The sequence below is a fragment of the Elephas maximus genome, chromosome 24 (assembly GCF_024166365.1).
Source record: "Elephas maximus indicus isolate mEleMax1 chromosome 24, mEleMax1 primary haplotype, whole genome shotgun sequence".
NCBI classification, from domain to species: Eukaryota; Metazoa; Chordata; class Mammalia; order Proboscidea; family Elephantidae; genus Elephas; species Elephas maximus.
In genome coordinates, this window is record NC_064842.1 from 33,417,052 (window position 1) to 33,429,738 (window position 12,687).

At 49.6% G+C, this 12,687-nt stretch overlaps 1 protein-coding gene across 2 annotated transcripts in view; it reads right to left on the reverse strand.

Annotated features, from left to right (window-relative positions):
* Nucleotides 1-558: 558 nt before the first annotated feature.
* Nucleotides 559-12,687, reverse strand: part of TRIM67 (tripartite motif containing 67) — a 71,194-nt gene continuing 59,065 nt past the window's right edge. For both annotated transcript variants that reach the window (XM_049868647.1, XM_049868646.1), the window contains 5 exons: nt 10,376-10,521; nt 7,702-7,840; nt 5,619-5,922; nt 1,782-1,944; nt 559-624 (listed from right to left, as the gene is read on the reverse strand). In XM_049868647.1, coding sequence (XP_049724604.1) covers nt 559-624; nt 1,782-1,944; nt 5,619-5,922; nt 7,702-7,840; nt 10,376-10,521 — 818 coding nt within the window. The remainder of the gene's footprint in view (nt 625-1,781; nt 1,945-5,618; nt 5,923-7,701; nt 7,841-10,375; nt 10,522-12,687) is intronic.

The following is a 12,687-nucleotide window of genomic DNA, read 5'->3' on the forward strand; positions in this document are numbered from 1 at the left end:
AAAATCAAGAATTAATGTCCCTTTCTATCAGTCCTGGATTAGGTCTGCAGTGACAGCTCATACTGAAGACTTCAGGATGAAAAAGCTAAAGGGAAACTTTTCTTAGCAAAGATGAAAACTTGCAGCCTTGGGACTCTCAAGGAGTGGTTTTCCAGCAAAGGGTTAACACTGGGGAAAGGAATGAAATGGTATCTCCTGCACCCTGCTCTCATAATGCCAGTCTCATAAAGACTGCCTTCCATCATCCCCCCCAAAAAGACAAGCTAATAACAGATAACAGGAGACAAAAGCTTAAGACTCAGAATGGTTTCCTTCTCACTCCCTTGAGAAAGGTCCTCCTTCGCAAATAACATCTAGGTGGTATGAGGATGAAACAACTGACAGTGGAATGAATAAACATAGCCTGCAGGCCTACTCTCTGTCCCCCAAAGAAAATGTGTTTGTAAGCTAGCCAGTGGCTAGTCATCCTGCCCTGTGGGTCATTTGAATGTCGTTAGGAATGGCGGCACTCTTTTCCCAGGAGTGACACAGTCACGGGTGGAGAGCTGGGGCTGGGAGTTAGTTGCTTGACAGCTTGGACCGCCCAAGGTTTGTGGGCACTTCCAGTCCTGTGTGCAGGGTGACCTGGAAAAGAAGATAAAACAGCAGTGCGTGGAGGAGGACTCACCAGTACAGCCACAGGCAACGTCCTCTGCTGGCTGAGGGCCATTACATGGAGCAGCCAGAGGCCTGTCTAGATGGGCATGTATGTGTTTATTGTGTCACTCAATGTCACTGATACAAAGTCCATGTGTTTCCCCTGAGGGATGGGTTTGACCCTCTTTCCTGATCATAAGCATCACAACGGACTGGTTTTTCACTTGGCCCCAGCTTCCAGAAGTTCAGACAGATGTGATGCTCATTTGTAGCACTTGCACTAGTTTTCAGAGTTAGCGTATTTATTTGTACTTTCTTCCCATGACCCTCTTTCCTTGCCTATGTCTATTTTATGAACCTTGTGGAATAATGGCCTCAAATCCCTTTTGCAAATGAGTGAAGGTATAAATAAATGAAGTAAGTGTACTGATCGAGACCCCCAATATACCTGGTTAGTGCCCTGCCTAGGGGGAGGATGACTTGCCAGAAAGGAACACCCCCCCGCTGCGTGTTTTTCCCCCTTCCTCACTGGGCTCTAATTTTGTCTCTGTCTGTTTCAGGCCTCTCTTGAGCCATCAAGGATTCACCTACCTAGGACTGGGTCCTAGCCCTGAGATGTAAAAGGACAAGCCCTCTGACTGCTTCATGTGGGCAACACAGAAAAGACAGGGCAGGGAGGGGTGAGAGGAGACAAAAGAAGACACCCATCTGCTAGAAATGCTGTTCCCCAACTTTCCTTTCTTATTTCTCCTCTCAGCAGAAAGCCATACGAGGGCTCAGCGTCCTCCACAGGCAGGCCCAAGCACAAGCCTGACCATCAGGACCACTGCCGGGCAGGCAAGCTCTGACTTCCCTCTCCTACTGCTGCCACCTCTCCCTTGCAGTTCTCCCAGGAAAGAGAGTCCCCTTAGACTGAGTCACTATTTGTTTCCTTCCTCCATCCTTTCTCCCCTCCTTTCCATGTCTTCCCACAAGTGGCCAGCCTCAGAATCCCTGCTTGTTCCAAGTGAGCAAGTAAAAGAATGTATGGCAGTGGAGATGTCTGCTGGGTGGGTACTTTGGAAAGTGTGCAGGGGCAATGAGGAGCATACAGGCAAGCAGGTGGCAGGGAACAACACCATCCCTGGCTGGAGTGGTTGTAGTACCTGCACGTTGCGGTTGAGGCTGAGGGCTGGCATGAAGACCCCGTCCACGTGACTGAAGGCTGTGGGGCCCTGCTGCTGCCCATTGATGAAGAAGGTCAGAGTATGCTTGTTCAGGTCCAGCAGCACGCCAACCGTGGCCCCTTTGCATACTCCGCCTTCCGTCCTGCAAAGAGAAGCCCAAAGAATAACCATCATCACTCTAAGCGCAGGATGTAGGTGATAATCCAGGAGCATCATCTGAAGGATGCTGGGGACACACTCACCTGAAAAACAGCCCCCATGGTGAGGGCAAAGAGCTAGTCTTGTGTGTTTATGAGCCTTTTCTTGGAGTACACTAACTATTTGAAGGACAATAGGTGGAGATCTCACCTAGCATTCACACTCCTGACAGCTAGTTGGTACCTGGACACCCAGGGAATTATGGTTTTGATGAGTGGTCCAATTTGGAAACATGGGATAGAAACATGGAGTGTGGGTAGGGAAGACCTCTTTACCTGCCAGAGAAATGACTGACCACTTTTCAGTTTTAGCCATGTGTGGCCCATGGGGCTTGGGGAGATATTGAATTCCATGGAGATGTAAATTTGAAAGACCCCATCCCTTCAGCTCATCTTCCCAGAAACATCCTGTTGTGGTTGCTGTTGTTAGGCGCCATCAAGTTGATTTTGACTCATAGCAACCCCATGTGACAGAATAGAACTGCCCCATAGGGCAGTAACCTTTACGGGAGCAGATCACCACATCTTTTTCCCAAAGAGCCGCTGGGTGGGTTCAAACTGCCAACCTCTCAGAGAGCAGCTGAGTGTTTAACCATTGTGCCACAAGGACTCCTTAGAAACATCCTAAACCCATACCAAAAGCATTGCTGTCAAGTCCATTCTGACTCATAGTGACCCTATAGGGCAGAATAGAGCTGTCCCATAGTGTTTCCAAGGCTGTAAACCTTTATAGAAGCAGACTGCCACGGCTTTCTCCCGCAAATTGGCTGCTGGTTTTGAACCGCTGAGCGCTTAACCACTGTGCCACCAGGGCTCTAGAAACATCCTAGGACCCTTGAGAAGCAGCACGCTGCTGGAGGAGGGGGTACCGAATCTGGAATCTGGTCCTCTAAGTCACCTTCCCACCAATGGCAAGAAGCATAACCTTGAGAATGAAAACTGTGAAGCTCTTGTTAAGTGTCAGGTGATACCGTAACCGATGGGTTCTAAACTCAGTGGGAATTCATGTCCAGTGGGCAGGAATGAGTCTTTAATGAGGAACGCTCTACCAGGAGGGCCTTTGGCTGACCTGGCCAAGTTCATTAGACTCTTCCTCGCCTTAGCTGGGGTCTTAGCCTTGGTTCTGCTGAGCCTCTCTCAGGAAAAAGCAGCTTTTGTCCTTTCCTGATTAGGAATGGGTTGATCAGCTGGAGGCTGATGGTGGGGGGGGGGAGTGGGGGGGTGGGGAGAGAAGGGGAGCTCCGGGTTTCAACACAGAAAAAGTATCGAAAGGAGTTAGTGAGATTCCAAGTTCTCATGAGGGTTGCCTGGAGGGAGTTCTGCTTGGTGGGGGTTTCTTGAGAGGGCAAGTTTTCTTAAGGGTGTTAGGGGCCCAGGGCAGGATTCTGCAGGTGGGAAAGCCAACTAGAAATGACCCATTGGTGCTATTCTGGCACTGACACTGGGTGGCAGTAAGCGGCAGTCTGAGGGGCAGGAATGTGGTGCCCCCCCAGGTCTGCAATGGGGCACACTTGCCAGACCTCTGCCCCTCACTGCTTCGACTGCCATCCCCCCCTCAGGCTCCCTCACCTGCATCCGGTCTGCACTGAGGTGATGCAAATAGAGGTGGAGGTTCCTCCTGTCCATTTTCTCATCCCCTCAATTTCCTCCTGCTTGCCCTGCTCTTTATGGTCCCAACTGAAGCACCAGTGTCCCAGGGTAGTGCAAATGGTTAGTGCACTTGGCTGCTAACCAAAAGGTTGGTGGTTCAAGTTCATTTACAGGCACCTCAGAAGAAAGGTCTGGAGATCTACTTCTGAAAAATCAGCCATCAAAAACTCTCCTACTTTGATGCATACGGGGTCGCGACGAGTCGGAGTTGACTCAGTGGCAGTGCGTTACTGGCCTAAAGCACCAAGGGGCTGGAAAGGGCAGTGAGAGGCCAAGAAATGCTTGCTGGCTCACTTAAAGAGGTATGTTGTAGCCAGCGCCCATGAGGTTTCAGAATCTTTCACTGAGTGCATGGTCAGAGATTCTGAGTTCAGTCCTCATGGTACCACCAGTTGGCTGTGCACCTTGGAACATTTCCTTAATCTTTCTAATCCCCAGTTTTGTAGCCTTTAAAATGGTGATAATAATAGCACTTCTGTGAGGACTGAATGAGATAGTATATGTTAAGCGCTTCCTACTATGTTGGGCACAAAAAATAAATGTTCACTGTGATTATTTCCATCACCAAACAGTTTCTCCTGGGTGGCTGGTTTAGCTTAAGCAAGCAGTGATGGGCTTGGCTGGACTTGGCCAGGCAGGGACGAGTCCCTTCTCGGGCTGTTGGGGGGTGGCCAGCAGGTTCAGTCTGCAGAGCCTGGTCAGAGGGTGAAGAGGGACTGGGCTGAGCACCCTGTCAGACCACTGGATAGAGGGGCACTGCTCAGTGAAAAGGCACTGTGGGAGGGGCCTGGCCTTCTTGAAACCCATCCCTCAACCTCAGGGCCTAAGAAGCTGGCCTGGCCTGCCAGCTGAGAATGACACCCCCAGTGGTTGTGCAGAAGCTGCCAAGCAGAAGCTAGAGGCTGACCCCGAAAGCTTGGACCCAGTGAGGTCAATCTCCTGAATACACCGCTCTCCTCCTAGCTGGAGGATAGCCTCTTAGCAGCCCAGGAAGGACGCAGCTCCAGGCTGCAGCAACTCTGTTTCCTCAGGGATTTTCCATCACTCCCCACCCACTTCCCCCCCCCACCCCCACAGGCCAAGCAGAAGCAGAGAATCCCTTTGGGGGAGAAAGGAGGAGAAGCACTGAGGTGGGTCTTACTGCCCTCGGTGTGTCTAAGGAGAGACCAGTGAGCCCAGAAGTCCCCAGAGAGGCCCAGGCTTATCTCTCCAGTGTAGCCCCAGAGCCCCCCCGCCCCACCACCACCAGCACCAAGCATGAACTTAACCCATCTTGCCCCTTTGAGACCCCGTCACTGAGACGGACTGTCTCTCTCAGGACCCACATCTCCCATGCCCACCTGGACACACCATTCCAAAAGCCCACCCTCAGGGCAAAGCAGCAGCTGTGGGCCCTCGACAGAGCCGTGAACAGTGATGGTGACGATCCTCCCTCCCTCTGCACAGCCCTGTTGGAGGGCACTGCCTAGGCGCCACGCTCCCGAGAACAGACCAGTGGGAGCAGGAGGGGCCCTCCAGATAAACCTCTGACAGAGACCCAGTCACAGCTGTGATAGCACCAGCCCAGTTAACTCTGCACTGAGTTTTGATCGATTGTGTGTAAAGAACAGGGTAGCAGAACCAAAAAGAAAACCCAAGATTTACTTGAAAAAGGCCTAGTAAAGTCTCAGAGCAGAATCCCCATCATGCACCTCACTGGACAATTTTGGGAAGTGAGTAGACAGGGAGAACGATTTGAGCCAATGCTATTCTACTCTGTAATATACTCTCATTTGGGCTGGAGGCAATGGTCACTTCTATCTGGTTGAAGTCAAAGCGACCTGGAAGTGGGAGGCCAAGTGGCTGAACCCTCCACGCCTCTGACGTCTGGCCTGGGAAAGCGCAGAAGGGACACTGGCCCATTGGGAACCCTCAGTCCCAAACTCCTCTCCGCCCAAGGAGGGGAGGGGAGGCGGGCAGGGCGGCGCACCTGCTGGTGTGGGAGTTGCAGTGCATGAACCAGCTGCGGTTGTTGTCCACATACATGGCCCAGGCCTTGTCATCCTTGCCCAGCATCATGTCTTTGACCACGTTGGCCCTGGCGACCCCAAAGGCGGGGTCCGGGTGGTTGTCGTACCGGTCCACATGCAGCTCCCAGTAGTGCACACCCTTGGAGAACGCGGCCGTGCCCAGCACCACCCGGTCATCATAGCTGCTGCAGGTGGCCGTCTGGTTGTCATTGGACAAAATGATGTCTCGGTGGCCAGAGTTGGGGTCAAATGTGAACCAAGCCACTGGAGAGGAAGGAGACAAGTGGAGGAGGGTCAGGAATTCCACCAACAGTCTTCTAACGTGGGCTCAGAGATGCGGGGTCTTTCCCTGTCAGAAGTCGGCACTCAGCATTGAATGTTTTTCCATGTATGCTCACCACACATGCACTCACACATATACACACCACAACACACACACATATGTGCACACACAGGTGCGCACATACACAGATGCACACAAATACCACACACACACTTGCACGCACACATACTCCTTTCCCTGCTCTGTGTTCATTCAAGTTCCAATTCCATAAACCCAACGTTGCCAAGGAACACAGACACGCTGGCTCCAAAGCCCCAAATATAAATGCATTTTGTGGTGCCTTGGTTTCTAGCACCCTTCCAAATGCTCCATGCACTGGTAGGAGCTAAGGAAGAAGGAGATATGGTGGACCACTTTGTGGGTAGGAGACTGGAGGCACAGAAGAATGAAGTGATGAGCCACAAACCTCATCCTCCTGTTCCCCAGCCCATGGTTTATGCACCTTCTGCTCGTTAGAGCCCTCCAGGTGTGGGCAGGGAGCCCACAGTGCCAGGCAAGAACTGTCCATTTTCAAGCAGCAGGACTCATGGGCAGAACACTAATGGGCTCTATGGTTTACACAGTGGGTTTCAGGAAAGAGGTGCCAGGCTGCCCTGATGGAGCTGCTGCTTCTACTCCTGTTTCTCCTGCCCCGGGAGGCAGTCAGGTGTGTCGTGCTTGTCTCAGGTATGCTCAAAATAAATAATGACAATAAATATAGGACGAACACCATCCTTGGAGCCAGTGGAGAACGGGCCCTCTGCAACCTGGCTGGGTCTCGTCCCATTTGATAGGGCAGACTATTTTTTGGAGTGTGGTTCTTTATTTATATTATTGCTCCTGACAAAGGACTCAGACACTCAAAATCTGTCTGAATGTTAATGTGCTCTTGTTGCCAGATACCGAAAGGACACAGCTAATTACAAAAACCATCAGATCTGAGCTTTTCCATTGAGTGTCTGAGGAGTGTGTTACCACTGAGAGAAAGGTTCAACTCTAAGCTGATGTGGGTCACTGCAAGGCACCAATGCCACTGGGTCCCCTCTGGGGCTGTTCTGTCACCCCTTTAGCCCTCAGAAGTGGGGAAAGTTTAGCCTCCCTGAGCTACTTGACTTTTAGTCTCATTTCACAAGTCCAACAAAATGGGGTGAAGGGATGTTCATTCATTTCTCAGCTTGTGTGTAATCCTGAAGCAGGTTTCTCACTTCAGTTTCTCAAGATGTGGTGAAACCCATGGGAAATTGTTCACTACAGGTTAGCAAATAAGCCTGTATTTACCTTGCTTACTGAGTCATCTGTCCCTGTCAGGGACTGTAAATTTGAAAACAGGCTTTAATTCTGTAGGAAGGTGTTATGAGGTTGGGAGAGAGAGATGCCAGTCAGTCATACCTACAAGCAGAATCTTTGATGTGGTGAAAAAATGTGAATTGTTCACTACAGATGATCTGGTAAACAAGGTAAGCACTGTGCTTACCTTGCCTATTGGTAATAATCCATCCCTGAGTATGGAACGTGCTGAGCAGAGACAAGGCTGGTGAGACTTGTGCCTTATCTGGCAGCCCACCCCTTCACTCCACCCTCTCCCATCTTAATTGCTGACAGTTCCTCACAGTCCATGGGGTGAACTGTGAGTTGGGTCTGGGGACTTATTTGCCTCCTTTAGGAGCCTGACCACAGTCCCTGAATATGCTTCTCTGATCAAGATTGCACATAGGACTCACCATCAGATGTCTGCAGAACAACAGTTTTACTGTAAGGCCCGACACCAGAAGAGTTGAAGGCCTTGACCCTGGCATTGTAGGTGCTGTTGAAATGAAGGCCATCGATGGTACACAGGGTCTCCTTGCCAACATACACTTCCTGAAGAAAGGAAAGGTCATTAGACTTATCGTTATTTGGAAATTTTCTCTTAAGGAATGACTTCTCAGCAACAATTTGACATTAACAGTGTTACCAACTCAACAGGTGCTATTGAATAAGGAAGATTTCAATCAGTCATGGCTAGGTCACAGGCCATTGCCAGAGTAGGGCACAGACTCCTTATGGATCAACTAGGCTGGTTTCTCTGTGAGGCTGCGAGGTGTGATAGGGTCCTAGGGAGGCAGGCATCATACTCCTGCACCCAGCAAGGACTCAGCCTGAGACACTTTCTGCTTCTGACAAGGTCAACCCGTGCTAGATGAGACCTGGGGCTCTGGAGCCCTGGGGAAGTATCAATTCCTCCATGGGTATGGCTGTGAGGAATCTCTTCCTCCTCTGGTAGGGTGATAGAAAGTTTTTGGATTTCAATGGGAATTTAAACTAGAAAATCAGAGTTGTGCAACTCAATAAACAAAATCACCAACATTTTTAAAAGAAGGGTCATTACACATAAGAGAAGAAAGAAAGGTCATGACCAAAGACAGACTGGTTCAAGGATGATCTGGGTTGGAACCACACCTGGAGTGAGAGGTATACTCCACCCTCACCCCTAGTCTTCTTCCTTGGCCCTCCTGGAGCTGCCTCCTAAGAGGTTAAGACTTCTCTGCATCAGACCCCAAGAATCCTTTTCCAGGGATTTTATTTTGTTTCCCATTCACTTCAAAGTTACCCTTCTCCTATGAAGCCCTCCAAATCCATAGTCTTACACCTCTCCTATTTCATTATATTCTGCTTAGTTTGTCTAAGAGGTCTTTCCTGCCTGGTTGTTTAGGAGGGAATCTACTCCTATTACATGCTATTAATAATAATAGCTCTGTGCCAGGCATTGTATAATGTATATTAATCCTCACAACAACTCCAGGACATTGTTAGTATTTTCATATTTTACACACAAGGCATTTGAGATATGAGAAGGTAGAGAACTTGCCCAAGATCACAGCTAATCCATTTAGGAGTCAAAATTGAAACTTAGGTCTGCCTGTGTTCAAAGCTTCCACTTTTCCCACCATAACATGTTGTTTCTCATAAACTAGCCTTTGGATCCAGCTTTTGTTAATAGCCATCTCTCAAAGGGGAGAGACCATGTTTCTCTGAGCTCCATGGCTGTTCCTATGAATAACTCTCAGTCTTTTCTTTCTTCGCATTTCAAAAACACAGGATCCCTTCCTGGTTTCCAGTTGAGTTGTTTATTTGCTGAACGGGAGCAAGTGGGCTAGACCCAGTTACTGAAGCTGCTCTTCCTGGCTCAAATACCTCATCTTCTCACTTCTCTAAACGGCCGATATTGACACGGGCTCCATCTCCGAGGGAGTGCTGCGTTTGTTTTCCAACCCTTACATTCTTGTAGAGCATCTTTTAAACAGAAAATGAAATGACATGAATTCCACTGAGAGAAACAAAAGGAATGCTGGCCTCCAGCAAGGATTGTTAAATGGGTGCAACTCCCCAGGAGAAGAAAAGCAAGGTTTGTTATGATTGCAGTGTCTTGTCAGAATGAGTCTATGTAGTTTTCTAGGGGTTAGAATGGACAAGATCTGAGAAGGCCTAGAGTTAGTGCTTCCTGGTGTTCATGTCAACACAACTTAACAGCAACCCGAACTTAACAGTGTGGAATCTCAAGGTAGAGGGAGAGCTCTTATGGGATCTGGGGTGGTATGAGGGGCTGTTCTAGGGTTTATACAAATGGGACATTAGAAGTTGTATTTGTTGTCCCCACCATATGCCATCAATGGGGACGTGAATGTAGAATGTGATCCCGATCCAACAAATTCTTTAGCATCTTCTACACACCATGCACCGTGCCAGGTAGACAAGGGAATGTAAGCAGAGGCTAGATAATGCTTTCTACTCTCCAGAGACCTGCACCTTAGGAGAAACAAGACCAGCACAGGTGAAATAATCAGTGAATCAAAGAAGCCAGGTGTAGTAAAACCTGGCAGGAGCACAGCAGTTGCTGTGGGTTGGGGAAGCTGTGAGAAAAACCAAAAAAAATCAAACCCATTCCTGTCGAGGCCATTCCGACTCATAGCGACCCTACAGGACAGAGTAGAACTGCCCCATATGGTTTCCAAGGAGCGTCTGGTAGATTTGAACTGCAGACTTTTTGGTTAGCAGCGGTAGCTCTTAACCACTACACCACGGTATCTGAGAGGGTGCTGAAGAGTAATTATGATCGGACTGGCGGTGTTAACTGGGAGTAGATACGTGCAGGTGGCACCTCCTCCGAGCTCTACTTCAGCCCTGGGCAGAGCATCCTTAGCACCGCCCCCGTGGCAGTCTTCGCAGGAAACTCACCGAGGATTCTCTGTGACCACCACCTCTGCCCACCCTCGGTGGAGAAGTTTCCCGCCTCCCACGACCTCAGACTGGCCCTGTGACCATACACGAGGTACTGTCGGGTGACTCAGATCTAAGGGCAGCACCCACGCAGGCGCAGAAGCAAGGCAGGGTTTGGACCCGGCCAGCCAGGCTTACCCGGAACTGCCCGCCGTCGCCGTCGTCCAGCTCCAGGATGTAGCCGTCCACCGGGCTGTGGGTGAAGGGCGGCATCCTCCAGGCCAGCGTGACGCTGTTGTTCCGGGTGCAGCACTTCTCCAGCTGCAGCAGCGGGACCGGCGGCACTGGGGGTGGGGTGGGGGCAAAGGTTAGTGCACCAGGCTGCCCTGTCCCTGCTCCTGCTCCCCCTGCCACCTGTAGTCACTCCCTCCTAGCCTCTTATAGGCACCACCCAGCGCAGGAGCCACAATTCCAGTGGGGCTGGGGATGAGGGCAAGCCTAGGTGAGGACACTTCTCAATTTCAGGGGTAGAGGGATCCCAGGACGGGCCAGGCAGAGGCCTCCACCCTCTGAATCTGTAGGCCATAAATAAGGGAGCCCCTCTTCCCACCCTCCACTGAGAATCAGTGGCATCACTAGAGGGGCATGGGGGTCTGTACTGCACTGTCAGAGGGAGTGACACCAAAATGACTAAAATTTTTGTGCAGTGTTCCAGCAGAAATTTATTCTTTTTTTATAAGACTATCCCTATAGTTACAACAACAAAAAATTTTTTCGTAAACCCAGCTTACATGTGTCAACATACCTACAAGGCTAAAACTCTATGCTAACTTACTTTTTGAACCTTTTAATGCACTCTGGTCAGAGCTGTCATTATTGCCCATGTTTGATCGCCACTAAAAGCACATGCTGTTGTTTTCGTTGTCGCTGGTGTCTTTATAGTCGCTGATTTTGTCAAATTTTCTGCGATTTTAGCTACCACATTCTGGTAATTGGAAACCCTGGTGGCGTAGTGGTTAAGTGCTACGGCTGCTAACCAAAGAGTCGGCAGTTCAAATCCGCCAGGTGCTCCTTGGAAACTCTATGGGGGCAGTTCTACTCTGTCCTATAGGGTCGCTATGAGTCGGAATCGACTTGACAGCACTGGGTTTGGTTTTGGTTTTGGGTTATTGTGGTAATTAGCATGGGGGGTGACACCATGAGTTACACTGGGTGACACCAACCCTAGTGATGCCACTGTTGAGAATCACTGGTTTTGATTCTCTGACCTATGGAGAGCTCAAAGGAATTCCAAAAGAGTGCATATTCACGTCTCTCCCGGGACCTTTGTGGACCGCTCTCCACAGGGCCACGGACAGGCCATGAGCACGCAGCTCACCCCTGGGCTGGGCCTGGCTTCACTTTGTTGAGAGATATTAGAACTGTTGGCTAAGCATTTAAGGGGCCAAGGGAGCTAGATCCGGAAAGGGAAGTGATCTTAGACGATTAGACAGTCTACCCATGCAATGAGGGATTTGACCAAATGTTCCCCAAGCTCTATTAGGGTGAAATTGGGACGATGTTTTTATTTTCTAGCTGTGTTTGGGTTCAAGATATTTTAGAAACTATATATTCCTCACTGTTGTTTATTGGAAAATACCAACAGCAGTTTTGTAACAATTGCATATTTCAATTTGGCTCTGATATTAGGGTGGGTCTTCTAGGATTTAGCTGACAGTTCAATTGGGTGAAATCCCTTTCCTGAGTACACACTTGCTCTCAGGGATGGCTGAGCACAGCCTGATTCCCCAGGCCCTCATTTCACAGGTGTGTAAGAATTCGTTCTCGTCCCCTACGGTTCTGCTGGGCCCTCATTTCCTTGCTCCACCCTCCAGCTTTACCTCTGATCTCCACAATCAGAAGCAGCACCTGCAGGTGCTCTTATACCCTCTGGGAGTCACAAGGGTCCTTCCTTTCTACTAGGCTCACGCCTACTTTGCCACTCGAGACATCTCAGTTGCACCTAGAGCAGGTGGCATTTCCAAACACCTCCGAGGTGCAAAAGTGTGTGTGGGAGTGAGCGTGGCATTGTGCGAGTCTTGCTTTTTCTTGAATTTAAAAATGGCCAAGGATTTTGCAGGTGAGGGTTTCTGAGTTCACAGCTTCCACAGATGTAACCCTCAGTCCTTTGATATCTTGGTTTAAAAAAATTAAGACAACAAACACACCTTTACCTCCTCTCTGGGGAGGTCTTGTATAGAACATGACTTTGGTTCTGGCCATCACTTGCTAACTTTGTAACTGGGCAAGTTACCCAAACTTTACTTAAGCTTGATACTATCTGACCTCTGTTGCTTTCTGACTTCATTTCCTACCACTCTCCACCTTGTTCATTCTGCTCTCATCTCTGAACTTCTTGCTGTTCTTAGAATACAGAAAGCTTATTCCTGCCCCAGGGCCTTTGCACTCATCATCCCTCTGCCACCTAGAATGCTCTTCCCCTACGTTGTCTCTGTCTCCTCCAGCCCATT